General features: G+C 51.3%; 1 protein-coding gene and 1 long non-coding RNA gene across 6 annotated transcripts in view; one reads left to right on the top strand and one right to left on the bottom strand.

The window, feature by feature from the left end:
* Positions 1–20,721, top strand: part of BLK (BLK proto-oncogene, Src family tyrosine kinase) — a 52,135-nt gene extending 31,414 nt beyond the window's left edge. For 3 of the 5 annotated variants that reach the window (XM_081495588.1, XM_081495589.1, XM_081495587.1), the window contains exons 2-13: positions 1,528–1,636; positions 3,980–4,034; positions 5,318–5,411; positions 6,468–6,566; positions 7,554–7,657; positions 11,715–11,861; positions 12,332–12,484; positions 13,766–13,945; positions 15,088–15,164; positions 17,554–17,704; positions 19,254–19,385; positions 20,069–20,721. In XM_081495588.1, the coding sequence (XP_081351714.1) occupies positions 1,529–1,636; positions 3,980–4,034; positions 5,318–5,411; positions 6,468–6,566; positions 7,554–7,657; positions 11,715–11,861; positions 12,332–12,484; positions 13,766–13,945; positions 15,088–15,164; positions 17,554–17,704; positions 19,254–19,385; positions 20,069–20,274 (1,506 nt within the window). In that variant the 5' untranslated portion in view covers position 1,528 and the 3' untranslated portion in view covers positions 20,275–20,721. The remainder of the gene's footprint in view (positions 1–1,527; positions 1,637–3,979; positions 4,035–5,317; positions 5,412–6,467; positions 6,567–7,553; positions 7,658–11,714; positions 11,862–12,331; positions 12,485–13,765; positions 13,946–15,087; positions 15,165–17,553; positions 17,705–19,253; positions 19,386–20,068) is intronic. The other 2 variants (XM_081495591.1, XM_081495590.1) reach the window with 1 other exon arrangement.
* A 1,650-nt stretch (positions 20,722–22,371) lies between these two features.
* LOC145508532 (uncharacterized) overlaps positions 22,372–27,610 on the bottom strand; it is an 82,859-nt gene continuing 77,620 nt past the window's right edge. Inside the window, exons 7-8 of the long non-coding RNA XR_014055456.1 lie at positions 22,669–23,042; positions 22,372–22,463 (exon numbers count right to left, since the gene is read on the bottom strand). This is a non-coding gene — a long non-coding RNA (uncharacterized LOC145508532). The remainder of the gene's footprint in view (positions 22,464–22,668; positions 23,043–27,610) is intronic.

Below are 27,610 nucleotides of genomic sequence, written 5' to 3'. Positions count from 1 at the left end.
GAGGGCATGGCAACTCACTCCAGTATTCCTGCCTGGAGAATCCCATGGACTGGGCAGCCTGGCGGGCTACAGTCCGTAGAGTCGCAAAGAGTCAGACACGACTGAAGCAACTGAGCCCGCACACACATGAATACAAGAAAAAAAGTGTTATTCTTTAAAAATGTGAACTATCAGAACTGTTTACATTACTAGTAACTACAACTAATTAGTAATTAGTTTACATTATTATTACTACTAATAATTAGTAATTATTATAGTACTAGTAAAATTAGTACTATATTACTAATATAGTTTACAAATGTTCTGTATGAGAAATATACTAAAAAAAAAACTTGTGGGTTATTTGTTACTATGGTTCTCTATCCATTATTCACAATTATTATAGTCTTTTCTTTTTCAAGATGATTTTGAAGAGAAATAATACGAGGTGTGTGCTTTTAACTCTCTGAAAGAAATGCTTTGCGCGTTTCTTTGAATCTAAGACACCGCTGCTCGGAGGGCTAGCGTTTATGTATCACTAAGAGAGAGGGGAAAATGCTGCTAATTACCTATGAATCATCATTAACTGTAAGACACTGAGATGTGGGAAAAGGGGTGCCTCTTAAAACACGATGTACATATCCAATGGCAGTCAGGAACTCCGTCATCCACACACCCTTCAGGCAAGAGCCCTTTCCTCCATAAGCATCTGCCTGGTAGGGATGGGCCGGCTGTGAGCTGGAGCATGGTGGTCTAGGGTCAGCCTGGGCTCCAAAACTGGCTCTGTGTTGGTTAACTGTCTGACCAGGAACCAGCTCTTTACCATCTCAGACCTCCCACTTGCACTCATTTTAGAGAAATGAAGGATGATATGAGATAGGTGAAGTTCTTGGTCAAGAGTAAGCTCTCCTCGAACAGCTGTCCCTGGAGTGAGGGTGGTGGTGACATGCTGGGGATGCTGGGGCCTTTCCCACCTCTGTCACTGAAGTCTCTTTATTCAAGAAAAATCTTGATCATATTTCGTTCGCCTCTAGAGAAGTTTCCCTGATATTACTGAGAAGTTGACCCCAGGTGCCTGTGCTCTCACTGTGCTGTAAATTACAGCATCGCATCTGAAAACCTGAGCTGGAAAGAACCTCAGAATGTTCTAATGGTCCATGAGAGGGGATGTGATCTTCCCAAGTGAAGACTGAAACCCAGACCACTAGATGCATTGGTCACCTCTTTCTAGACAGCAAGGCTCCTGTCCCCAGGCCCTGGGATCCACCGCAGCAGGTTTCTGGCACTTTCCTCAGACCAGACCCTCTCTGAGTCCTAAACCCAGGCGTCTCTCCTCTCTGGGCCACTTCTTCTGGCTCTTGGAAAAAGATGCAGACAAGCTTAGCTGACCCAAACCCCTTCTGAATCCATGTTCTGACTTTGACCTTCACGCTCCCCACTACTGCCTCACTACCTTTGTAATTGGCCACCGGAAGGGGTTTGGGGGTTCTCTTGTGCACAGAGGTTCTGAAAACTTACATCGCTGATCTGCTGCATGCTCTCTGACAGGATGGGAGTGGTGAGCAGCAAAAGGCAGGTCAAGGAGAAGGGTAGGAGTGGATGGAGCCCTGTGAAGACCAGCACCCAGAGCAAAGAGCCCCCACCACTGCCGCCCCTGGTGAGTGACCTGGGTGCCCAGCTGGACAGGGTGGGAGACAGGAGCACAGAGCCTACCTGTGTGGCTCCAGGTCTGCTGCTTGCCTCCAGCCAGGGCCAGCACCATCTCGAGATTACTCAGGGCTCCGACAAACAGGCCCCCTCCCATGGCCACCCTGGCTCAAGTCGTGGTGGTGGTATAGTATAAAATTAAGCAGCCAGGTTGTTGAGGCAAATTTATTAGCTGTGTGCTTCGAAGCAGGTTACTTATCTCCCCTATGCCTCAGTGTCTGCATCTGTAAAATGGGTACAGTCAGAATGTCTTTCTGATGGGGCTGTAACATTATGCAGTGTATATACAGGTATAGAAGGCAATAACATATTGCCTTTAGCGCAGGACCAGGCCTGGTGGGCCCACCTGTTAATCTTAGCCAGTTTTCAATGGGCAAGGGCAGCCTGAAGGGAAAAGGAAATTTAAAAAAAAATGTCAACTTGAAAAAAGGAAACTGGGGGAGTCTGGAGCATTTAGCAACATCTGCTGCCCCGACCCCTGCCCAGAAGCTCCTGCAGATCATTGTCCCCTTCGTGGTTCTGGTCTGCTCACAAAGCACCATTTGACAGTGCCATCCTCAGAGATGCACTTTTAGATGACTATTCATGTCTCCTCCTGTCTGACCACCTACACCCTTTTCATTTGGGGCAGCTGGGAGTCATGCCTGGATCCCCCACTCCAGATCTCTCTACCTTCATCAGCATATCAATCTGGGCATTGCTTTATTCTGACAGTGACCTGAAGCGGTTGGGGAGGAGGGGATTGCTAATCCCATTTTCTAGAGAAGTCTTCTCCATCTATGTCCCAATTTAGTGCAGGGCTTGGCAAATAATGAAATGTTTGTTGAATGAATGAATGATTCACTGGGCAAACTCTGACTTAAATTGAGTTTGTTACTTGCTAATAAGTATTAGAGTTTGGAATGTTTCTAACTTTTTTTTTTAAGTCACATAATATATATTAATTATGGAAAAAAATTATAAATACTCATTTGTCTCACTGCCCAATGATACCGGGACTTTTCACTTCAGAGCTCCTGCCTCCAGACCCCTTTCCTGTGTGTTATTTTTGTGTTTATATTTTCAATGGAACCATGCGATACATTTCATTTTGCAAAACGCTACTTCAAAATTGTGTTCAATAAATACAGAATACAAAAAGAATATTTGTAACACATACATCAAGTTGAAAATAAGAACAAAATGAACGCCCAGCAGAGCACCCCCTCATCCTCAGAAGCAGAAAGTGACCAGTTGAGACTGTCTGCTGCCCCCAGTCCATCCTTGTCTCACTGACCTGAGTGTTTATCATTTCTTAGCCTCACTTTTTCAGTGTGATCACATATGTATGCATTTCTATACACTATTCAGTTTGATTTTGCCCTTTGAATCAGATGGCACATATTCATCTGAGACGTGGAATCTTTTTTTTTAACGTTTATTTATTGGTTTATTTTTGGCTGTGCTGGGTCTTTGTTGCTGCTCAGGCTTTTCCCTAGTTGTCGTGCACAAGTTTCTCATGGTGGTGACCTCTCTTATTTCAGAGCACAGATCCAAGGGCACGCGGGCTCAGTAGTTGTGGCGTATGGGCTTAGTTGCTCCTCGGCATCTTCCAGATCAGGGATCGAACCCGTGTCTCCTGCATTGGCAGACAAATTCTTTACCACTGAGCCACTAGGGAAGCCCGGAGACCTGGGTTTCTGATCTCTGTTACATATGTGGGTTTTATCCACGTGATGTACGGGACTATAGCCGCAAACTCCTAGAGCTGTCCAGAATTTCATTGCATGACTTTCCAACCAGTTTGTCTATTTGTCTGTCTTTGGTCCAAGAGTGATTTCCACACTTCAACAATTTTTATTTAATTTTTTGGGGGGGAGCTAGGAGCATTCCTGTATAAAACTTTCTCCACAGGGTACGTATCTGGGAATACATTCGTTGAGTCTTAGTGAAATATGTTTTTTAAATAATTTTCCTTGAGAACAAATACTCTTTTGCAACTTCATCTTTTAAAGCAGAGCCAGGCTTATAACCTGGCTAGTGATCCAGTTCCCCGCCCCCAATTCCACAGCTGCTTCTTACGAAGTTGGGGCATCCCCATGTACCCTTCCTCCAACCCTGTGTGTGGTCTGGCAGATGGTGGGGGGTGGTAATGGGGTTGGTGCTGGCACCTGGGGAGTTTCAGAGGCTCATGTAGAGTTTAACTGTGCAGCTCGGGCTCCCCCAGACCCTCCAGCTGGCAACCTCATCCCACAGGGCCCCACCCAAACCTCAGGGTGTGAACTAATATAGAGCGCCTGCATTTCCGCTGTAGGTTGTGTTTAACCACCTGGCTCCCCCACCTCCCGACACCATGCACCCAGATCAAGGTAAGAAGGGGCTGCAGCTGAGCGCCCCCTGGCCACGTCCTCTGGGCCCCGGCTTTGTGCAGCTGGAACAGGGGCTGAGGTGGGAGGAGCTGCCTAGAGAAGAGAAGCCCTCGAGGGTTTGAGAGAAGTCTGGAGGGAGGCTGAGTGAGGTGGCCCAGGTTTCACCTGTCAAAGGGGATCGGTCCAGGAGTCTAAGCACCAGCTCCTTCAGTATCTGAGCCTGAGTCTTTGTAAAAGACTTTACAAACTATAAACGAACACCAAAAGAGTTACCGCAAATACAGACAGCATCATCAAACCCAGGCTTTCAAAGATTCTAGCACCCAGCTTCCAAGGGTGAAGGCCGATGTTCTGCATCCCAGCCCCTGCTCTGTTCCACGCAAGGAAGCACCATCTTGTTTCCCAACCCACTTTTAAAGGCCTCCCACCAACCTTCTAACCACCCCCAGCCTCCACTTCACTCTGATGGGAGGGACTGTGGAGATGACATAATGAATGACCTCAGCCTGCGTCAGAAGCTCAGACTCGGGCAAGGGGCTCACGGGATGGGGCTTCCAGGAGTGCTCCACCCCAGCATCCTCATCACCCACCTGCACCCAGCACCCAGGGTCCTCAGGCTTCATGCAGTCACACCCTTGCATCAAGCAATCAACCCAGAGCCCAGCTCTGCCCCAGGACCGCGGAGGATGCCAAACTAATTACGACCTGGCCCTTCCCCTGAAGGAACTCACAGTCTGTCTACTCAAAAGAGCTGGAGCCCAGTTAGGGGCCTCGCATTCCAGCCCCTCCTTCCCGGCAGAGGGGGTTGAATAGCCAGGCTTTGGTGACAAAGCTGAGTCATTTACTCCCAGGGAAGATAAGTGGTTTCCAGGTGACCTTTTCCTGGAGGGGTCTTGGCTCCCCTGAGCTGTGCAGAAAAGTAGTGGTCACCGGAAAAACGCTAAACTGAGCTCCGGAGCCCCCTCCCCCCTCTGTTCTGGGACCACCAGCTTGTCTGGGTACTGCCAGGCTGAGCACTGTGACCAAGCCCTGGGCACAGTCACAGGTCAAAGTTACAGCTGCCATGTTCTGAGACCACTCCTCCCCTTGGAATAGAGGCAGGGAGGGCAGGAGGGGAGGGGGCAGGGAGGGGAGGCTAAGAGACCTGCCAACGCTGGTCCCAGACTTAGGTCTGCAGCCCTCAGGTCCACACAGCCAATCTCCCTAGATCTTCGGGACTTTCCCAGCCCCTACCATGGCTCTAGTGGCCAGAGCCGTGGCCATGTCTAACCTGTTCCCTTTAGAGAATCACTTCGTGGTGGCCCTGTATGACTATAAGGCCATGAACGACCGGGACCTGCAGATGCTGAAGGGGGAGAAGCTGCAGATACTGAAGGAGTAAGTGTTCAGGACACCGTCCCTGTCTCTGCAGAACCCCCTCTTCTCTCCCCACCCCGACACCCCACAGCTGCCTCCTGAATAGCTTCTCCAGTGCCCTGTCCCCCACCCCCCAGCCCAGTCACCCAGCCCTTTCTTAAACTTGACCCAATCACCTTTCCTCCATGTACTTTTTTAAAGTCTTTCTGGTGAGGTGTTCCTATTCACTACCTCCTGCTCTGCTGTCAAAATCCTATTCCTCCTTCAAAACCCACCTCTAATGTCACCTCCTCTGTGCAGCCCTCCTAACACCCACAGCGCTTGCCTGACTGCTCCATCACAGCTCTGGGTTGGAGTCAGTTGTGTCCAGATTTATCCAGGGTTTCTTCTCAGAAACTCCTCCAAAGTCTATGCTGCTGCTGCTGCTGCTAAGTCGCTTCAGTCGTATCCAGCTCTGTGCGATCCCATAGAAGGCAGCCCACCAGGCTCCCCCATCGCTGGGATTCTCCAGGCAAGAACATTGGAGTGGGTTGCCATTGCCTTCTCCAATGCATGAAAGTGAAAAGTGAAAGTGAAGTCGCTTAGTCGTGTCCAACTCTTAGCGTACTCTGCCTCAAATGTCATGCTTGTCCTGTGGAGCCTGGGAGCTGCTTTTGTTCTCAAAGTTCTACGAGGGCCTCCAGACAAGAGCAGAATAGCTCTTGGTTCAGCCTTTCTTAGCAGCCCTTCTTGTTTCTGTCTTTCCCATCCAGTGCAAACTTGCTCCCTAAACTCTAAAAGTGTCCCATTAATCGAGAGTAAGCTGCTCACTAGAAGACTGGTCCCCTCTTGGGTGAATCAGGCTGTGTAGATAAATCTCTCCTGGAGGCTGCATTGTCCCCCTCTCCCCTGGAAGGAAGCTTGTAAGTTGGAAATGACCCGGACACCCCAGGGACTGAGCCACTGGCCCCAGTCCCTTCTCTCTACCCGCCTGTCTGCCTCTCGAATTTTCTGCCTGAGATGCTGCTGTGGGCTGTGAGCTACCCAGGGAGAGGCCTGTGAGAGTTACTACCCGTTCTGTTTTTCCTTCCTTCCTAGAACTGGAGACTGGTGGTTGGCCAAGTCTCTCATCACAGGAAGAGAAGGCTACGTGCCCAGCAACTTTGTGGCCCGGGTAGAGACCCTGGAAGTGGAAAAGTAGGTGGATAGACAGCCCCACAGGTGTGCTGGCTGCTTCTGTTCCATGCAGGATGGAGCCAGAAAGCAGCTAATAAGCAGAGCAGGGTGTGAACCCAGCACGGAGGGCACAGGAGAGGGGCGGGGACTTGGAGTCACTGGGAAAGGCTTGACACCGTTTAAACGTCTGTGTGACACCAAGGACGTAGTTCAGGGAGCCTACCCCACTCCTCCCATCTGTAAAATGAGAGCTGCCCATTTCCTGGCTAACCTGATAGAGACGCCCTTAACCAGCCAGCCTCCTCCCCTGCCTCCAGAGGCAGGACTCAGGGCTCACGCCTCGGGGGACTCACAGGATGGGGGCCTTACAGGAGAGCCTGGGCACAGCATCCTCATCACTCACAAGCACCCGGCACCAGCCACGGCCTCAGGCATTAGAGCCCCGCACCACCAGAGCCAGAGCCCGGCTCTGGCCAGGACTGGAGAGGATGCCAAACTGACTAGGACGTGGCCCCTCCCCTGAAGGAGCTCAGAGTCTGTCAAATTCATGAGCTGGAACAGATTAGCAGCCTCGCCTAATGTCCCTGTCCAGTGATGCCCACCCTCACGAGGGCTCCTTGCCCAGCACGCCCAGTCCTGTGCCTTTCCTTGGACCAGAGTGAGGCTAGGGCAGGTCCACCTTAACCCGCCATGCTCAAGGAGCACTGGAGACCCGACCCCAAGGAGGGTGGGCTGTAGGGGAAGGTATCGGGTGCCTTTGCCCAGAGCAAAATTAACAAAGGGCACCAAGTACTATTCTCACTTCTTGTCAAGGAAACACCAAATCCATTGCTGACAGGAGGGAAAGGGATTAAGGGAGTTTCATGTATCAAGATATGGGGGTTCAGCTCAGGGTCAAGTTGGCAACAGGAACACATTGTATCTGAAGGGGGAAGGGACTTGGGTGACAAGATCCCCAGGAGCATGGCCACTCTCAGCTCTGCCTGCCTTTGTGCTTTTCCTTTCCAGGTGGTTCTTTAGATCAATTTGCCGGAGAGATGCCGAGAGGCAGCTTCTGGCTCCAGTCAATAAGGCTGGCGCCTTTCTTATTAGAGAGAGTGAAACCAGCAAAGGTAAGCCTGGGGCCCTGCTGCCCTCCCCATGCAGTTGGGGACCCCCACCTATGGCCTTACTCTGGGAGTTGGGTGTGGGGCAGGGGAGGCGCCAGCCAGGAGAATCTGATAGCTTCCACCTGGGTGTCCCTGGCACCTCAGGTCAGCCAGGACAGCCCATGAGTATCCAGTATTTGACCTTGAGGCTGTGCACACGGACAGCTCTCCCAAGACCTGGCTAGACATGCACCCAACATGGGGGGGAGGATCGGAGAGGGAGTTAGAGGGCTGCTCCAGCCACTGCGGGCTGGTCTCGCACCGCCTGGGTCAGCAGGGGCGCTGAGGCTGGCAGGGGCAAAAGAGGGGGCTGACCCGTCTGGAATCAAAGGATTTGGGAGCTGAAAGAATCTTTAGAGATCATCTCAGTCAGAGGCTGAAACTCAGACACTTGCAAGAGTCTGGGAGGCATCGAAAGCTTGGGGCACAGCCTGTGACACAAAGAAGGGGGTAGTGATCATGAGAACTGGGGGGACTCCTAGATTTAAACCCACTGACCAAGGGGAACGTTTCTGCCACCCCTCTCAGGTCACTGGGTATTCTCTTTCTCTGTCATTAGTTTTCTGTCTTTCCTTCTTAAAGTGCTTTTGGCTGTCAAGTATAAAACACATCAAAAAATTGTATAAAGTATGAACAAGAGCAGAATTATAAACATAGAGTCATGATAAGTAAACATCTGTGTAACCACAAGAGCAAGAATATTCCAGATGCCCAGAGCTCCTCTCATTGCCCCACTGGTACCCCTTCCTGATTCACCTTCCCACACCCAGAGAAGCCACCACTATCCTTGCCTTTCTTTATAGTTTCACCACCCATGTTTTGTCTGTTTTTCACCTTTTTTATACAAATGGGATCAAGCCATTTTAGTTTTTGTGTCTTATTCCTTTCACTCAACATTGTAAAATTCTGTATTTGTTTGCTAGGCCTTCTGTAGTAAAGTACCAGGAACTGAGGGGCTTAAATAGCAGACATGTGCTTTCCCACAGTTCCAGAGGCCAGAAAGCTAAGGTCAAGGTGTCAGCAGGGCTGGTTTCTGCTGAGGCCTCTCTCCCCGGCTTGTAGGTGGCCGTCTCCTCCCTGTGTCCTCATGCGGTTGTCCCCCTGCCCATGTCTGTGTCCTCAGCACCTCTTATAAGGACACCAGTCGCATTGGATCAGGACCCACCTCAATAATGTAACCGTCCGTTTAAAGACCCTATTTCCAAAGATAGTCACATCACTGGGGTATAGAACTTGAACATAGGAATTAGCAGGGATGGGGGCAACAGCAATAATCTGTTCACTTTGACAGCTAAACAGAATCCAGGATATTAATATTCCATAAGCTCTTTCTCCATACTGGTGGAATTGGGGTTGCTTCCAGTTTGGGGCTGTTATAAAGGTACTGCTATGAACCTTGAGGCATATGCTTCCTGGTAGGTTTGCCTCTAGCCTTCCATCTTTGAGATACTGGGCCAATATCCCCATTTGAAAGATGGGGAAACTGAGGGAAGAAGTGACTCATTCTAGACCAACAGTGAACAAGCATCAGGGCCCAATCATCTGAGGAAAATTTTCACAAGCTCTAAAATGTGTCAAACAGACCTAACACTGGGCAGACGGAGGAGCACTTCCCAAGCAGGGTGAAGATAACTAGATGTTTTGTTCGCTGTAGAATATTTCAAACACATACACAAGTACAGCAAATAGTAAATGGAACCCCTGTACTCAACACCCAGCTTCAACAATAATCAACCCAGCTAATCTGATTTCATGTACATCCCCACCCCCATTACTTTGAAGCAAATGCCAGACATCACGTCATTTCACCAGGAAATGATGTTTTAATGGCTGCCTGTTGCTAAGGGGCCCTCTGGAGGGAAAGCCACCCCAATCTCAGTGTGATAGAGGAAGGGCTCTCTAAAGGTGGGGGTGTCTCCTCCTGTCCTTGCCCCCCACCCCACAGCTAGTCCAGGCTGGAATTGGCCAGTTGGAACAGGGGCTAGAAGACCCCTCGCCAGTATACAGCACCTCTATACACAGGCGCCGGAGAAGGCAATGGCAGCCCACTCCAGTACTCTTGCCTGGGAAACCCCATGGAGGGAGGAGCCTGGTGGGCTGCAGCCCATGGGGTCGCGAAGAGTCGGACACGACTGATGCGACTTAGCAGCAGCGGCAGCAGCAGCATACACAGGCGCACACGCTCCGCGGAAATCCAAAGCCTCTTCAGGTGGGAAGGAACACTGCTCTCAGAAGGCGGGCAGCGAGTTCTAACCAACAGGTCTCCAGGACGTCCCTTAGCTTCTCAAGACTAATTTTATTGGTATGTATGTTAGAACTGACTAGTTTCCCAGTTCAAGGACAACTGGCCTTTACGAAAATCTCAGTCCCTGGGAGCCCAGCCCCGCGTCCCAGCGCATTCCAGCCGCAGGGTGGAGGCAGGACAGAGGACCCAGATGTTGTGAACAGGAAGGATTGAGATCCGCTTTAAGAAGAAGGAATGCCAAATTGTAAAAAGATACTAGGGACGGGCCCTGAGAGGAGCCCACACAGCAGAGAGGTCCTAAATAAGAGCTCCCGTGGCACTGGAGGAAGAGACTCGGGTCTCCTTGGCTGATCTGGAGGCATCACATGCAGGGGACAGCAGCGGGAATGGACAAGATAGCTGTTTTCCTCACTAGGGTGGTGCGTGGATGAACGTACTCACTAGCGCCACTCTCTGGTTCCTGTGATACCCCGGCTTGCTGCACTCACCAGGGGCGAAGTTGGAAGGCACTTTGGAGCGTGCAGGTTGGGCTGGGGTAGGATACGAGCGGCGGGCTGTGTCAGCGGCAGGGCACGCCACAGGACGCGCGGCCTCTCCACATCCTTTTGCAGGTGGGCGATGAGAGAGGCGCAATGGCCAAGGTAGGGCAGAAGGGATTTGAGATGGGGTGATAGTCTGATAAGGGAGGAAAGACGCCTGAAGACAAAACAGCGCAGGGCAAAAATCAAGCGCCCACGCCCAAGACAAGAGGTGTCCGAGCCTGACACCTGGTGGCGGAGGGTGGTACTGCCCGCAGTAGGCGCGCCTTTAGTAAGGTCACGGGAGCCCCCAAGTCAACCACTGATCAGCCAAGGGCCCTGGGGCAAGTGACATCTCCCTTCTGGGCCTCAGGTTTCTCATTTAGCAAATGAAAGTGGAAGTATGTGGCACCCAGAGAGCTGAACAGAGGCGCCTTATAAAAATATCAAGTTCATGGAAAATTTCTCAGCTGGAAACTCTTGCCTCCTAAATTGCTCTTAACCCTTGGCATCTGCAACCTCCGACTGCAGGAAACATTAACCTAGAAAACAGAATAGATGTTTTCTATAGATGTGTGTATGGGTTTGAACAGAAGCCCTGGGTTGTGTCTTATTATGCTCTTCCCCATGGACAGGAGTGCTTCGGGTTGTAATTTGCTATTGCATGTGGGGCAGAGTCAATTTTTCAACGGAATGAAGGAATGAATGAGTGAGTCAATCTCCTAGTCCCTCCAAAAACTCTGTATTTCTCAATATTCCAGGGCAAAGGGTCCTCCAATACCAGGTGCCCAAGTAGGGGAACAGCTTGATGGCTAAGAGAGCATTCTACCTGCTCCAGAGTTCTGGAGAAGTTTTAAGAGGTTTGAGGAGGAATGCCAAGGACAAAGTTAGAATGAGCTGATAGGAAAGGCTTCCAGGAGGGTGGAGGGTGAGATGAAGAAAAAGGTAACTGATGATGGTCAAAATGGAAAGCAGAATTGGGGGAACTTGCCTGCAATGCGGGAGACCTGGGTTTGATCTCTGGGTCAGGAAGATCCCCTGGAGAAAGGAATGGCTACCTACTCCAGTATTCTTGCCTGAAAAATTTCATGGACAGAGGAGCCTGGAGGGCTACAATCCATGGGGTCTCAAAAGAGTCGGACATGACTGAGCGACTAACAACACTTTCCCAAGGCCTTGAAATGAAGCCCAAATCCCGATCCTGATTTTCCCTCTTTGTGTCTTACTTCTCATGCGTGTGTCTTTGTCAACTCTCTAGGTGCCTTTTCTCTGTCTGTGAAGGATGTGACTACTCAGGGGGATGTGATCAAACACTATAAGATCCGCTCCCTGGATGAAGGCGGCTATTACATCTCCCCCCGGAACACCTTCCCCACGCTGCAGGCTCTGGTGCAGCACTATTCTAGTAAGAGGGGGGCATCTGATAGAGGGGTGGGCTGTACCAGAGGAGCCCTCATGTCTCTCCATCACTGAGTTCTCAAGATCGCATGAATCATTGGTGCTATTTTGGCGGAGGGGTGGAGGATTATCCCAAGGCTGGACCTAAGGTGTTGATAACTGTCAGCATAATGATTCACTGTCTGTGTCCCTGATCCTCTATGTTGGCTGTGACCACATGGAGAATAGCAAGTATTTTCAGTCTTAGAGACAACAGGACAATGATAGCATGCTCAGCTTATTTTATGTAAAATGAATGCAGACAGCTGAGTGTGTGTGTGTGTGTGCACTTGTGTGCATTGAACTTGGGGTGGATGTGGGGCTGTCAAGAAGGAGCGGGGACACAGCTGGGAATGATACAGCTCTCATGATCTGTATGGTCTCCACAGATCGGTCTATGCTTGTGACCTCCAGCTCATCTCTTCTTTCCTAATGCAGAGAAAGGGGACGGGTTGTGCCAGAAGCTGACCCACCCCTGTGTGAGCCTGGCCCCCCAGAACCCCTGGGCTCAGGATGAATGGGAAATCCCCCGGCAGTCTCTCAAGCTGGTCAGGAGGCTTGGGTCCGGGCAGTTTGGTGAAGTCTGGATGGGTGAGTATGTGGTACTTCGGGAGACGCTCACCCACTGCCCCGCATCCTGGAGCACAGAAGGCTCGGGACCTGCACAGGCCATCGTACTTCCCATAGAGGCTTGTGAAGGGGAAGGGATTGGGACCATATACCCATTTTACAGATGAGGTAATGGAAGCACAGAACACTGAAGCCACCTGCCCTCAGCTGTTCTAATATGGTGATGAAGCAGGAGTAGAATCCAGCTCTCCCCCTGCCCCCCACCCCAGCCCATTCCTGCCTTCCTTCTTCACTACCCAGGGCTGCCTTTGCCACTGACTCCTGTGTGACCTGGAAGAGAAGCCTGGCTAGCTCCTCTTAGCTTTGTCTCACTTCATGGAAACAGTATGTTAACCATGGTGAGAGGTGAACCAGGGGCTCCAGGACTCTGATAACAAAGTCACCACATGCAGCTGTGAGACTAGCCCGTCCCTTAACTTCCCGCCCCCTGTGGCCTCACCTTTAATGACAGTGAATGGCCGCTCCTCTGCTTACCGGCGTGCGATCAGGATATAAAAGATGCTTTATTTTATCCCTGGAAAGGTCCATGTCTCTGGGGCATGATTTCAAGGTGGGACCCTGCTGCCTTCCTGATTCCTCCGGCATTCAGGACTGATGCCTGGGGCACCCCTGACAGGAGCTCGCCCTGGATCCTTGCAAGTCTGAGTCCTGACTTATCTTTTCACTTCAGTGTAAAGATGGACTTCACACTGTAAAGTCCACTGTAAATGGACTGGGCGGGGAGTTGGGGGTGTGTGCAGGTGCTGTAAGGATCTAGAGATGAACATCGCAGGGCACAGAAAGGGGGGACGGAGGCCCCGGCCACCTCTGCCTCCTCTACGATTCTGCCATGGGCTGTGGTGCTTACCGCCATAATGAAGCTATCAAGTGGTCAAAAAGACTCATTATGTAGGGATAGGAGGACAAAAGGGACGCACCCCAGACCTGGCTGTAGGGACCAGGAGGTGAAACGGCCCCCCTCCCAGGCTGGGTAATTCCTTAACTGCCTAGGGTTCCTGTCTAGCAGAGGGGGCCGGGACAGGCTTGAATCCTTCTAGGTAAGCAGGCACATCCATTACCATCAGGAGCTGTAATTCCAGCCCAGGACCACTTCCAGGGGGTGGGGCTCTGGCCTTGGTGCCCCATCTATATAGAACAGGGATGGCTCCTGGAAGCTTACGTAGATTTTGGTTAAGAGATCACCTCCCCCCGCCCCAAGTCCTCTGAACATCCTATTCATCTTCTTCTGTCCCCGGGGCTCAGGTTATTATAAAAACAACATCAAGGTGGCCATCAAGACCTTGAAGGAGGGAACCATGTCTCCGGAGGCCTTCCTGGGCGAGGCCAACCTGATGAAAACTCTCCAGCATGAGAGGCTGGTCCGTCTCTACGCTGTGGTCACCAAGGAGCCCATCTACATCGTAACTGAGTACATGGCCAGAGGTGGGGCCCTGCCCGGGGCTGCGTCTGTCAGACAGAGGCAGGAAGGCTTGAGGGTGGGAGTCCAGGCTTGGGGGCGCTGAGAAGGATAGGCTGATCTGCTGCTGTGAGTTTGCCTGGCCGGGGGACCTCTGCAGGGGACCACTGAGGCATGAGCTAGATCAATCAGCCAACATCCTGCAGATCTAGGGTGTTCCACATGCATGGGTGGAGGCAGAGTGAAGGATGATGAGAACAAGACAGCTAAGTGGTCCTTATAGAAGAGTTTCCATAGCTCAGGAGACCCTGAACCAGCATCTTTGCAGGGAGCCTCCTATGCCCGGGGCTGCTTGGCACCCTCTGGGGCGGACAGAGGGCAGCAAAGTCAAAAGAATAGTAGGCTGGGCGTCCAGAGACAGTTCTAGTCCAAGAGACCATTTACAACCCTATGAACATTTTACAACATGGATGATGAGAGGTTGGGTGAGATGGCCACTGAGGTCCAGAGTATGGCCATTCTCTACTGGAGCCTGGAGAATCCTTCTCACCCCTTCTATGACTCTGACCGCACCCCGATTCCTGTCGTATCCTAAAATGCTGTGTTGATGCTGTCTGTTCTTTAAAGAGTGTCATGAAGGGGTCCTACATTGAGCTGGAGGCATGTGGCTCCCTTGCTCACCTCTTAGCCACTCCTCAGGTGAGCAATTGCCCGCTCTTAGATACCAAAAAGGAGCAGCGTCTGTCCCCTGTACCAACTCCAGGAGATGAGTCTCCGTAATTCTGGTGATTTCTTGCATCCTCGGAGGCATAATGTCTGCCAACAAAGGGTGATGTGGAGGGAAGATGCTTTGTAATGTCATGCAGGGAATGAGCAGCTTCTGACCCAGTTCCTTGACTGTGTGACCTTGAACCTGACTGAGACCTCACGTCCTCCAAGCAGCTGGCAGCAGATCAGCGCCTCTTGGGTGCTGTGAGGGCTGAGATGGGAGTTTCTGTAGAGCAGAGGCACCTGCAGCCATGGGTGGGTTTGTTCTCTGGGCACAAGAGACCTGAAAGAGTGCCACCCACTTCCCACCCAGGTGGGCAGCAGCCCACACCCTGAGAGGCCGGCCCAGCCAGGGTCGGGTCACCCTGCGGAAGTGCAGCTGCAAATTCTCTTTCCTCAGGCTGCCTGCTGGATTTCCTGAAGACGGATGAAGGTAGCCGATTGTCCCTCTCAAGGCTGATTGACATGTCGGCCCAGGTTCGTGAACGCCAAGTGCAGTGATCCAGGCCCCTGGGCCCTGTCCTCTGCCCTTGTGGCTCAGCAAGATCAACTCTTTGGAGGCTGTGTCCGTTAGATTTAGGCTGGGCTGTGAGAGACAGAAAGCCCAAGTCATCATAGCTTCAATGTGTAAGCGCCAGAGGTGGGCAGTCTGGGGCGGGCAGTGGAGCTGCCCCTCAGTCACAGGGATCCAGGTTTCTTCCACCTACTGGGTCTTAACAGATCATCTTCCCACCCAGGGAGCCTGCTCATGCTTTAGCATCTTGTCCTCCTCAGCCAGGAGGAAGTAGTGGGATGGAGGGGGGCAAACCGCACCCCCTCTCTGTAGAGCCAAGTGCTGGAAGTCACTCACTACACTCGCTTTCCCAGCCCCCTGGCCACCTGTCACCTGCCCGCACCTAGCTGCAAGGGAGCTTGGGAAATGTAGTCTTTCTCCTAGGCAGCCGTGAAGGAAAAACGTGGGTTCTGTTGGTGAGGACCAGAGGAAGAAAGGATAGTGTGGGGAACCCAGAAAGTCCCCACGAATTCCACGTCATATGGCAGGTCGGCATTTTGTGGTGACTTCCTCCGTCCTCAGATGGTGCCCATCAATGCCTTCTGGAGACTCAGACATCATGAGGCGAAGAGCAAAACGAAGAGGAGGGAAACTTTCCTCTCAGGGGATTTTAGCTGAGGATTCTAACTGGCAGCAAAGCACATCTGGTGGCCCTGGGTGTGTGTCTGTTAAAACTGGAACTCTCAGAAGAAAAGCTCCGGTCTGTGGTCAGCCCGTGAGACACAGAAACACACACACATCCTGTTGGAGGGAGGCACCCTCCCCTATCCCACACCACCACCAACCCCAAGTCGTTATCTGCTATTAGTATCAGGGCAGGAACTGAGGTCACCGTGCCTTTTTTCCACTGAGGTGCGCACAGGCTGGGTTGAACAGGATGGTGAGGTGGTCTCGGAAAACTAAGCCTGGTAACTGGTTTCAAACCACAGCTCAGTGATAAGCCTGCCCACTCCCTTTTTTCCCTTTCTCTTCCTTTTCTCACTTGCTGTCAGTGGTGTCTGTCAATCCTTTGGGAAATCTTGGGTCCCCTAGAGGCAAAGGATATGAAAAGTCAGCTGAGTTTATAAATTCAGTTCAGTTCAGTCGCTCAGTCGTGTCCGACTCTTTGTGACCCCATGGACTGCAGCATGCCAGGCTTCCCTGTCCATCACCAACTCACAGAGTTTACTCAAACTCATGTCCAAGTTGGTGATGCCATCCAACCATCTCAACCTCTGTCATCCTTTTCTCCTCCTGACTTCAATCTTTCCCAGCATCAGGGTCTTTTCTAAGGAATCAGTTCTTCACATCAGGTGGTCAAAGTTTTGGAGTTTCAGCTTCAGCATCAGTCCTTCCAATGAATATTCAGGCCTGATTTCCTTTAGGATGGACTGGTTGTATCTCCTTGCAGTCCAAGGGACTCTCAAGAGTCTTCTCCAACACCTAGTTCAAAAGCACCCATTCTTTGGTGCTCAGCTTTCTTTATAGTCCAACTCTCACATCCATACATGACTACTGGAAAAACCATAGCTTTGACTAGATGGACATTCGTTGGCAAAGTAATGTCTCTCCTTTTTAATATGCTGTCTAGGTTGGTCATAACTTTTCTTCCAAGGAGCAAGCATCTGTTAATTTCATGGCTGCGGTCACCATCTGTAGTGATTTTGGAGCTCAAAAAAATAAAGTCTGTCACTGTTTCCACTGTTTCCCCATCTATTTCCCATGAAGTGATGGGACTGGATGCCATGATCTTAGTTTCCTGAATGTTGAGCTTTAAGCCAACTTTTTCACTCTCCTCTTTCACTTTCATCAAGAGGCTCTTTATTTCTTCGCTTTTTGCCATAAGGGTGGTGTCATCTGCATATCTGAGGTTATTGATATTTCTCCCGACAATCTTGATTCCAGCTTGTGCTTCATCCAGCCCAGTGTTTCTCATGACGTACTCTGCAAATAAATAAGTTTATAAGTAGATGTGGCCAAGAATCTGAAGGTTAGGAAAGCAGAAAATCAGAACCTTCCAGGTGAACAGCTTCTAAAACACATTCTGATCACGCTAATGCCTTGCTCTGTGTTCAAGCATACACACACGCATGCACACTCTGCCTTCTGGGTGCTCCTTATCTTGCTCTACAGCATGAAGTGCAAAGCTCCCCTCCAACAACAGCCCGTGTGCCCCACTTTGCAGCCACACGGCAGCACTCCCCTCCAAGCCTGTCACACCTTGGAACCTTCGCCCCGCCTGCCTCTGATGTCTGGCTCTGATGCAGAGGGTGGCCTAAAGTCCTTCCTCTCCCTGAGGGGGGCTGGCCTTCACTGTGGGGCCCCCTCCCTCAGATTGCAGAAGGAATGGCGTACATCGAGCAGATGAATTCAATCCACCGGGACCTGAGAGCGGCCAACATCCTGGTGTCTGAGGCCTTGTGCTGCAAAATTGGTGACTTTGGCTTGGCCCGGATCATCGACAGTGAATACACCGCCCAGGAGGGTGAGCAGAGCCCCAACTCCCCAATCCCCCTTGGACTTCTTGTCGTGGGAGTCTGACCTTGCTCCCAACTAGTTCAGCATTTCCCTGATGTGCTCTACAGAGCCGAGGTTCCTCAGGAGGAATGACTATGTGAGAGAGTAGGTTTAGAGATACCACCCATTCTATGAGTCCTCTCTTGGAGATTCCCAGTCCATAGCAGCATAATGAAGGCACTGAGAAGGCATGCAGCTAAAGAACAGTGCACACACATTACATGTTGTGTCTCCCGAAGTCATTGGAACCCCAAAAACTTTTTCTACGTTGGTTCTGTGAACCTCTCATAGAACCAGGGGTTCACAGAGCATACTTTAGAAAACACTGCTCTAAATGCCTGCCTGCTCAGTCACTTCAGTCATGTCTAACTCTTTTCGACCCTATGGACTTGTAGCCCACCAGGCTCCTCTGTCCTTGGGATTCTCTAGGCAAGAATACTGGAATGGGTTGCCATTTCCTCCTGCAGGGGATCTTCCCAACCCAGGGATGGAACACGCATCTCTTACATCTGCATTGGCAGGCGGGTTCTTTACCACTAATGCCACCTGGAATGAGCAGCAAAAACCTAGTATCTGAATTGGGGTCGCTACAGGTGCTTTGCTTTACTTTGTAAAAACTTAGGCAAAATCCTCTTTACAAGAGGATTTGAGGCACTCAAAATACATTTCATTAAGCAAGTTAGTGAGTGATACTAGTGAACATATTAATCAGCTGATACGGGAAATGGGTTATCTGTCCCATTCATTGAGGGAACTTTAAGCGAGAAAGCTAGGGAAGGTGCAGGTGATCAAGGGCTGGGCCATGCAGCCTGCTGTGGATGTCATCCAGGGCTGCAGGATTTGAACACCTTCCTCACCGTGACCCTAGCAGTTACACAAGTCATGTGTCACCACTTCCCTTTTGCAGGAAAGGATTAACTAAGGCAGTAAAGTGAAAGTGTTAGTCAGTTGCATCTGACTTTTTGCAACCCCATGGACTGGAGCCCACCAGGCTCCTCTGTCCATGGGATTTCCCAGGCAAGAAAACTGGAGTGCATAGCTATTCCCTTCTCCAAGGGATCTTCCTGACCCAGGGACTGAACCCAGGTCTCCTGCGTTGGAGGCAGATTCTTTACTGTCTGAGCCACCAGGGGAGCCCAGCTAAGGCAAGGACAAGTTAAATGACTTGCCCCAGTCATGGGTTCCTGTTGGTAAACAAGGCTAATGGGAGGTGGAAACGAACTCTTCAGTCCCAGGTGGAAATACACGCTGGTTGCCCGGTGAAGCCGATTAGACAAAGACACAAAGCAGGCGACGGGGGTGGTATTTGTCCTTTGGTGCTATGGACCCTCAGGGACTTCACACTCCTGGTCATGTGTCCTATGGGTCTGAATGACTCCCTGGACGCATTTCTGTCTGATATAGTGACCCAGGCTTCACCAGGCAGGGCAGGGGCTGGGGGAGAAAGAGCAAGGAGTTGGGGGGTATGGAGGAAGTCAGTCATGGCCTCATGAAGCTGCTCGTGGCTTTTCTCACAGGGGCCAAGTTCCCCATCAAGTGGACCGCCCCAGAGGCCATCCATTTTGGGGTGTTCACCATCAAAGCGGACGTGTGGTCATTTGGAATCCTCCTGATGGAAATTGTCACTTATGGGCGTGTGCCCTACCCAGGTAGGCAGCTGCGTCCTGCAGTGACCCTCCCGGCTCAGGGCCGTCCTGAGTCGGCTGTGATGGCAGATGTCTCATCCTCAGGGCCTGGGGCTGCCCACCTGAGTGTCAGAATGGAGCCCCATGGTTGAAACTGAAACCCAGATGGGCCACTCTGGGGGTGGGGCGGGGCTTCCCTCCCTCCCCTCAGCATTGCTCTTGGAAACAGGACTGTGTCCCCTGCATCCAGCAGAGCCCACAGTGAGCCCACAAATCTGGAATTCAGTTAAGGTCGGGGTCTGAATTCAAGTTTCTTCCAATTAGTTTGCCCTCAGTTGAGTGGCCAAGTGGTCCCTCCCTTGGCCTTACACCATGGGTACAGCCCCCAAACCTCCATCCTGATAGTCAACCCCCAGGCCGATCTGAAGGGCTTGGGCCCTTAGCAGCCTGTGGGAGGGACTGGGGCCTGTTCACCAAGCACCTGCTTGGTGAGTGATGCTCACCTGTGTGCCTGACAGTCCCAGGTAAGCAGGTAGCACCCCATCCAGAAGGAACTGCCCCGCACTGAGATCATCTACACTGTTCTCGAAGCAATGAAAAATAGAGGGATGCGTAAAGGTGGCACCAACCGGGCTGAGAGGGCAGAAATAGCGGTGGATGCCTCGCGGGCCCCCACCAGTCCTCAGTCATATCCCTTCCACCTCCAGGGATGAGCAACCCCGAGGTCATCCGCAACCTGGAGCGCGGCTACCGCATGCCCCGCCCAGACTCATGCCCGCCTGAGCTGTACAACGGCGTCATCGCCGAGTGCTGGCGCAGCCGGCCGGAGGAGAGGCCCACCTTCGAGTTCCTGCAGTCGGTGCTCGAGGACTTCCACACGGCCACCGAGGGCCAGTACGAGCTGCAGCCCTAGGCCCGCGTGCAAAACTGTCTGGCCTCAGCCCCAGATGCACCCGGAAGGCGGGGACATGTCCGCACGCCCATTTCTCAGATGAGGAGACTAGAGGCAGCTGGGTCACGGCCTGGACTTTGGAGCAGGATCCAGTCGCAGCGCCACACCTCTCCGGCTGTGCGCCCCTGGTTGACTTACTGAGCCTTTTAGTGCTTCACCTTCACACTGGCACAAAGGGAATGAACCACAATAAAACCTACCTCGCATGTTCCTCACGAGGATGACCCGGTGAAATGTTCCGAGGAGTGCCCGGCACACTCCTCAGTGTCCGTCATCACGTCACAGAAGGCTCCCTGTGCTGGCACCAGAAACAAAGAGTCGGCCACCGGCGACCTGAGGCCCGCGACTCACCTGACCGAGACTGCGCTCGGCACTTTGGGACTTTTCGGAAATAAAGTCGCGAGACCTGACGTTTCCCGTGTCGTTCTTGGCGACAAGCCTGGACATTGCATACATGACATTCGTGGTTGTATGAGTGGTGCCTCTAGGGACTCTCAGATGGCACTGGGTTTCAAGAGGAAATCGAGGACGCCAGCCCCAAGACAAGGGCGCTATCACTGCCTTTTAGGGCAGCTAGAGTAGCACCAGCAGGTGGCGCTCTCACCCCAGACATCCCCAGCCTCCAGGTCTGAGTTGGGTGATGGGGAGAAGGGGGGCTTTGCTCAGCAATGGCGCATGCGAGGGAGGCGAACAAGCCCTGGGCTCTGGGTCCCTGAACCCGGAGCATAAACAGGTGACTTGGGAATAGTAACACCAAGGAACGCTCCAGGCTCCGCACTGTTCATCGAAGCTCCCCATTTGTCATGTTTTTGTTTTGTTTATGTTAGATTTTACTTCTTTGAGCTGTTAGGTTTACAGAAAAATAACTGAAAAGTATAGAGAATCCCTACTTAACCCCTCATCCCGCCCCACCCCCAACTTCCCCTATTGTTAACATCTTGCAATCGTGGCTATATATTTGTAAGGCCTGATGGGGCAATACTGACACATTATTATTAACTGAAATCCATAGTTTATCTGTGTGGCTTCTCAGGTGGCTCAGTGGTAAAGAACCCGTCTGCCAGTGCAGGAGATGTAAGAGACATGAGTTTGATCCCTGGGTTGGGAAGATACCCTGGAGGAGGGCATGGCAACCCACTCCAGTATTCTTGGACAGCGGAGCCTGGTGGGCTGCAGATGAGGAAACTGGGGCACAGAGAGGGTAAGTAACCGACCCAAGGCCACACAGCTAGTAAAGAGTGGAATAAGGACTCACCACTCTTAACCATTCTTCCAGGAAGATTCTGTCCAGATGTCTCAGACCGTGCCCCCTCGAAGCCTTGGGCCTCCATGCTGGGCTCTCACAGAACGATGAGCGGTTGGGAGAAAGCCCACCCACCTCAAGCACAGCAGCCCCTCTTGCTTCTGGCTCACATGCTCAGAGGCCTCACAAGGGTTATTTGAACAGAGTGTGACTTTTAAATTGTTTTGAAAATCAATCATTTAGTCCAACCCTCACTCCATTCTCACCCTCTCACAAGTGGAAACTGAGGCCTAGATAAGGACTCATAGTCACACCAGGTCCACAGACGGGGGCCCAGCCCTCAGGGCCCGGTCCTTCCTCTGCCCACCCCAACTCACCTGCTTTCATGGAGGGCAGATTTTAGTTTATTGCAGGCTTTTTTTTTTTTTTTTGAGAACAGACATCTTTGTATTTGTGTGTGTATGCAGTCGCTCAGTCATATCCGACCTTTGCAACCCCATGGACTGTAGACCACCAGGCTCTTCTGTCCATGGGATTTTCTAGACAAGAATACTGAAATGGGTTGCCATTTTCTCCTCCAGGGGATATTCCCAACCCAGGGATCTAACCCAGGGATCTAACGCCTCTCCTGAGGCGTCTGCATTGGCAGGTGTGTTCTTTACCACTGAGCCACCTGGGAAGCCCTTCTTGTATTTGAGAATTCTCCAAATCAGATTAATTAGCTCCTGGGAAAAACCTCATTTCTTAACCATGGAAAAAGCGCTATTCATTTGATGGAACAGAGTCCAGAGCCTTTAAAACATTACTCACAGTACCTCCCTGGTGGTCCAGTGGTTAAGACTCCACGCTTCCACTGCAGGGGACGAGGGTTCAATCCGTGGTCCAGGAACTAATGATCCCACATGCCCTGGGGCGCAGCCGAAAGAATAGTAATCCAATATTTTTTTAAAAGTTACTAATGACCATGGGGCCCCCAGGGCACAGCACTTGACAGTTTACAAAGGGGTTCCTGGCTCTACAAGGCCTCTCAGATGTGTGGCCGCCTGAGTGGCCGCCTGGGTTCCTCCTAGTCCTGAATGGGGGGAGGCAGCAAGGCTGACGGTACCACTCACCATCATATCACTGGGGTGGAGGGGCTGGAACGCTGACCCTGGCTTCATGCCCAGCACTTGAGGGATCCAGCAAATAGCATGAGATGAAAAGCGAGGATTGGGGTGGACCCAACTCATGCAGGGCAGGCTAAGTGGCCGTGTGGGGCTAACCTCTTAATAAGGTTAAGCAAACCGCTCCGAGAGGATGACAGGAAGGTTTTGTGAGTGCCTGGTGGAAAAGCAAGGAGGAGAAACATCTGGTGCTGGTGGGTCCTCGGGCTGGATGGAGTCTCATCCTTGAGACAGTAACCGTGGTCCCCGGAGAGATGAGGTGGCCAGAGTCTTCACCCGTGAGATCGTGATTCTGTTGATAATTCATGGGGTGATGACTCCACCTGACAGCAGCCAAGAACATAAAAATAGCCATCAGGGAGTGTCCAGGAGATACTGGGGAAAATTAAAATTTCTGGGCAGAATGGTGGGTGTGTGGAAAGGTCTGGCTGGCACCTGCAGGGACTTTTTGACCTTTCAGTTCCTCCTTGGCCCTGAAGGGCTCCAGCGATGAGGAAGACAAGAATCTGTTCCCAAAGAGCTCTTAAATACACCTCACTCGTGGGAGTGTGCGTCTCACATCCATTGCTATGATCACAAGCGAGGATGCTGGAGCAGTGCTGTACACATTTGTTACCTGCCCAGAGCCACGCTCCTACTTCAGGTACACACCGAGTTTACGCCACATGGCAACCTCAGAACCGATTCTGTTACTAGACCCCTTTGCAGATGAGAAAACCTCGTCTGTGAGAGGTGAGGTCACCTGCCAAGCTCGGGCATCGGCAACGCAAGCCCAGGTGAGCCTCAATGCAGAGCCCACTCCAGTGGGGAGTTCCTGGGAGGACGAGGAGGTTAGGCTTTGCTGGAGGTGGAGCTGGCGCTGCTCCAGACCCATCCACAGGCTGGGCCCAGACCCCTGTGGCCTCGTTCCTGGGCCACTTGTCCATTGTGCTGTGGAAAGACAGGCTTTGGAGGAACCAGGGAACTTAGCCTCTCTTGGCCTCAGTTTCACTGTCTTTAAAATGGACACAAACATACCAGCTCACAGAGAAGCCAAGGGTAAGCTGAGATAATCTGCATAAAGCTTCGGGTATGGGTTGTGCATGTGGTAGGAGGTCAGCACACAATCGCTCCCTCCCCTGCCAGGGGCCCAGGCCCGACAGCATCTCCCTGGGGTCACGTGGGAGTCAGTGTGGGAGCCCAGCCTGCTCACCCCCAGCCCCTCCACCTCCGTTTCAAATCAGTTTGGCCCCTGGGCCACCAGGTTCCCATGGGTAGCAGAGGCTGACAGGGCTGATGGGATCCAGTCCCAAGGGGTCTGAAGGCAGATTACTGAGGACTGATGAGGTGAAGGGGACAACTGCCCATGAGCTGACAGCATCACTGTGAGGAAGGAGGGCAGGAGGGCAGGGGCTCCCTAATCTCGGCCTGATGTCTCCTGGAAGGAGGAGGGTCCCCTCTGGGGGTGCCTCTGCTGGAGCATTTCCTTCTAGGCCAAGGTCATTCTGTGGGCTCTTGGTTAAAATTAACCTCTTGCTCATCGCTCTGGGCTGAATGGCCTTTTCCATGAGCCACCAGGACCTAGCCTTTCATGGATGAGCTGGGCTGTGTGCCCTCCGCTCTCCAGAGAGAAGTGGAATCTGTGGCCTCTGTTTTGGAGATTGGACAAGAGGGGTGGGGTGTGTGCACATGATGCTGTACATATGCACACACGGGCTGGCCTGCATGTATGGGTAACTAACCAGGCCAGGGCACCTGGTATGTGCTAAGCTGCTTCATTAGTGTCCAACTGTGTGTGACCCTATGGACCATAGCCCACCAGGCTCCTCTGTCCATGGGATTCTCCAGGCCAGAATACTGGAGTGGGTTGTCATGCCCTCCTCCAGGGAATCTTCCTGACTCAGTGACCGAACCTGTGTCTCTTAAGTCTCCTACAGTGGCAGCCAGCTTCTTTACCACTAGCACCACTTGGGAAGCAGGGCACCTGGGGAAGAGACTTAAGTACAGAATTGTACAAGCTTCTTGCCATTGGCATTATTTCTTGATTGTGTTGTTTCTTTCTTACTCATTTTTAGCCCCTAGATTTGAACAGTTGACTTGCTGCATCCCCATGCAGTGCCTCTTGAATCCCAGATGACCCACGGATACTTACTAAGTGAGTGAGCAAATGATAAAATGAAATGCAGAAAGCTTTGGCCAGACAGTCCCCTCTGTTGAGCTAGGCTGTGTCTTTTTCCCACTACGTCCCCAGCCCTTGGCACAGAGCTGGAAGCATAGAAAGTCCTCAGTGTATATTTGTCAAATACATGAGTGAATGGGGACAAGTCGCTATTTTGCTCTTTGCCCACATCCCAGAGATTGTAACATGTTAAAGTCAAAATGATGCACCCAACTTGGGCGCAGGCAAGGATGGTTTGAGCCACATCAGAAAGGGGCTGAGGCTGGGAAGAAAACAGCCAGTGGTTGTAGCTCTGGGGGCCGGAGTCCTGCTCAGCCAGAAGGCCTTTGCAAGTCAACTGATTCCTTAAGCCTGAGTCCTCTCTCATCAGGTACAACCACTACTTGGTTCCTTGCCTGGAGCAGATGAGATAATCAATACCGCTCCTGTCCCTCACAGAAAGCCTGGTACATGACAGGCATTCAATAAAAGAGTAACTGTTAATACTAGTACCAGATACCTACAAAAGAAAGGTGGGCTTAACTTCCAGAAGCAAAGGATGGGGTGGGTTGCTGCTAATCCTGCAAAGGGGACTTCCCTAGTAGCACAGTGGATAAGCATCCACCTGCCAATGCAGGGAATGGGGGTTTGACCCCTGGTCTGGGAAGATTCAATATGCTGAGGAGAAGCTAAGCCCCTGTGGCACAATTACTGAGCCCTCTACAAGAGTAGCCCCCACTCACCACAACTAGAAAAAGCCCATGTGAAGCAATGAAGACCCAGTGCAGCAAAAATAAATAAGAATAAATAATTTTTTTAAAATCCTGCAAAGGACACGAAAGCCTCAGGAGGGACATGAATGAGTTAAGAGTATCAGACAAGGGGAAATTTTTGTAGTAGCTGTATAACAAAGGAAAGAAAACTTGAGTCCTTCCTATTTCTAGGGCTTCCCTGGTGGCTTGGATGGTAAAGAATCTGCCTCCAGTGCAAGAGGCCTGGGTTCGATCCCTGGGTCGGGAAGATCCCTTGGAGAAGGAAATGGCTAGTCACTCCAATATTCTTGCCTGAAAAATTCCATGACAGAGGAGCCTGGTGGGCTACAGTCAACAGCGTTGTAAAGAGTTGGACATGACAGAGCGACTAACACTTTCCTGTTTCTAAATAACCAAAAGACTAGTGGACAAATAGTTGACATGAGTACTGGACAGAAAGATGACTACAAACAGCTAGTAACATAGGAAAGGTTGCTTGGTCACAGCAATAAGTGGAAAAGTGAAAATTAAATAGGTATGCAATATTTTTGCCATCAGAATGGCAAAAATGACAATATTGCTCATTTCTGATGATGATGTAGGAAACTAGTTACCCTCATCTAGTGTTGACAAGAGTGTTGTTTGATAAAAAATGTTCTGGAGAGCATTTTCGGCAGCACCATGCAAAATCTGGGATGCTTATACTCAGTGGTGGAGTAATTGCACTTCTAGAAAATGATGGTACACTGAGACACACCCTCCTTCTCAAAGATATGTGAAGGTTACCATCCACGGCCACATTCTGTCATAGCAACGGCAAACATTGAAAACAACTTGAGGGGTTTCCCTAGTTGTCCAGTGGTTAAGACTCTGAGCTTCCAATGCAGGGGACGCAAATTCAAAATCCCTGATTAGGGAACTAAGATCCCACAGGCCTCAGGACAATAAGCTAGCGCCACAATTAGAGAAACCCACATGCTGCAACTAAGATTCAAGGCAGCCAAATAAATATTTAAAAAAAAGAAAGAAAGCAAGCAACTTGAAGGTACAGCGAAGAGGAAGATATAAGTAAATTAAGAAACATGTATTTTGTGGACTAGAATTCTGTCATTAAAATGAATGGGGCACTTCCTTATGATGTGATAACATGCCCAAGACATGTCAAAGGTTTAGGATGGGGAAGGTGCAGAAAAACATGTATGGCATGAATTTACACACACAATTTTGGTATTTATCACACCCACTCTTACATGTATGTAAATGTGCAGCGAAAGGACCAGAGAGAGCCCAGCCTGACCTGGGCTGGGGGTGGGGACTCAGGGGACACAGGCAGATAAGGGAGGGGCTCACAGTTGATTCGTCCTTGGCTGGAATCTTTTAGAATGACAATGCAGTAATGCACTTGGAGGAAAAAAGCCAGGCAGCGTCAGTGATGGATTGCACGATGCAATTGTGCCTGGTGGCAGAGAAGGGATGACGTGACCCCGGGGTTGGGTCCCGCCCTGGGGCTCCAATCAGCCTCCTGATGCTGGGCCTCATTTGCCGCCCTCCATTTCAGCCCATTTCCTCTCCAGATAGCGCCCCCCACCAGGTTATCAGCGGCTGCCTTGCGGGGAGGCCAGCCCTGCACCACACCTTTAATGTGCCGTCAGCAGGCTTATCATCCCTGCAGGGAGGGAGGCCAGCGGGAGGTCCAGGGACAAGACGGGGCTGGTGGATCGGGACCAAGCCCCTCCCCTCGCGCAGGCCCGCATCCTAATGGGGTGGGGGTTGGGAGCCTAACTTCCCACCACCAGCATCTCCTCCCTCCACAGCTCGGACATCCCCATGACAGTCTTCAAGCCTCAGAAGCCCTCTCTCTCTCTCTTTTTTTTTTTGATATGGACCATTTTTTTAAAAATCTTTATTGAATTTGTTACAATATTGCTTCTGTTTTATGTTTTGGTTTTTAGGTCTCAAGGCATGTGGGATCTCAGCTCCCCCACCAGGGCTTGAACCCACA

The sequence above is a fragment of the Giraffa tippelskirchi genome, chromosome 1, assembly GCF_054371585.1.
Source record: "Giraffa tippelskirchi isolate mGirTip1 chromosome 1, T2T-mGirTip1v1.2.pri, whole genome shotgun sequence".
NCBI lineage: Eukaryota > Metazoa > Chordata > Mammalia > Artiodactyla > Giraffidae > Giraffa > Giraffa tippelskirchi.
Note: the sequence above shows the minus strand (reverse complement) of the source record. Positions and strands in the feature narration are given on the sequence as shown.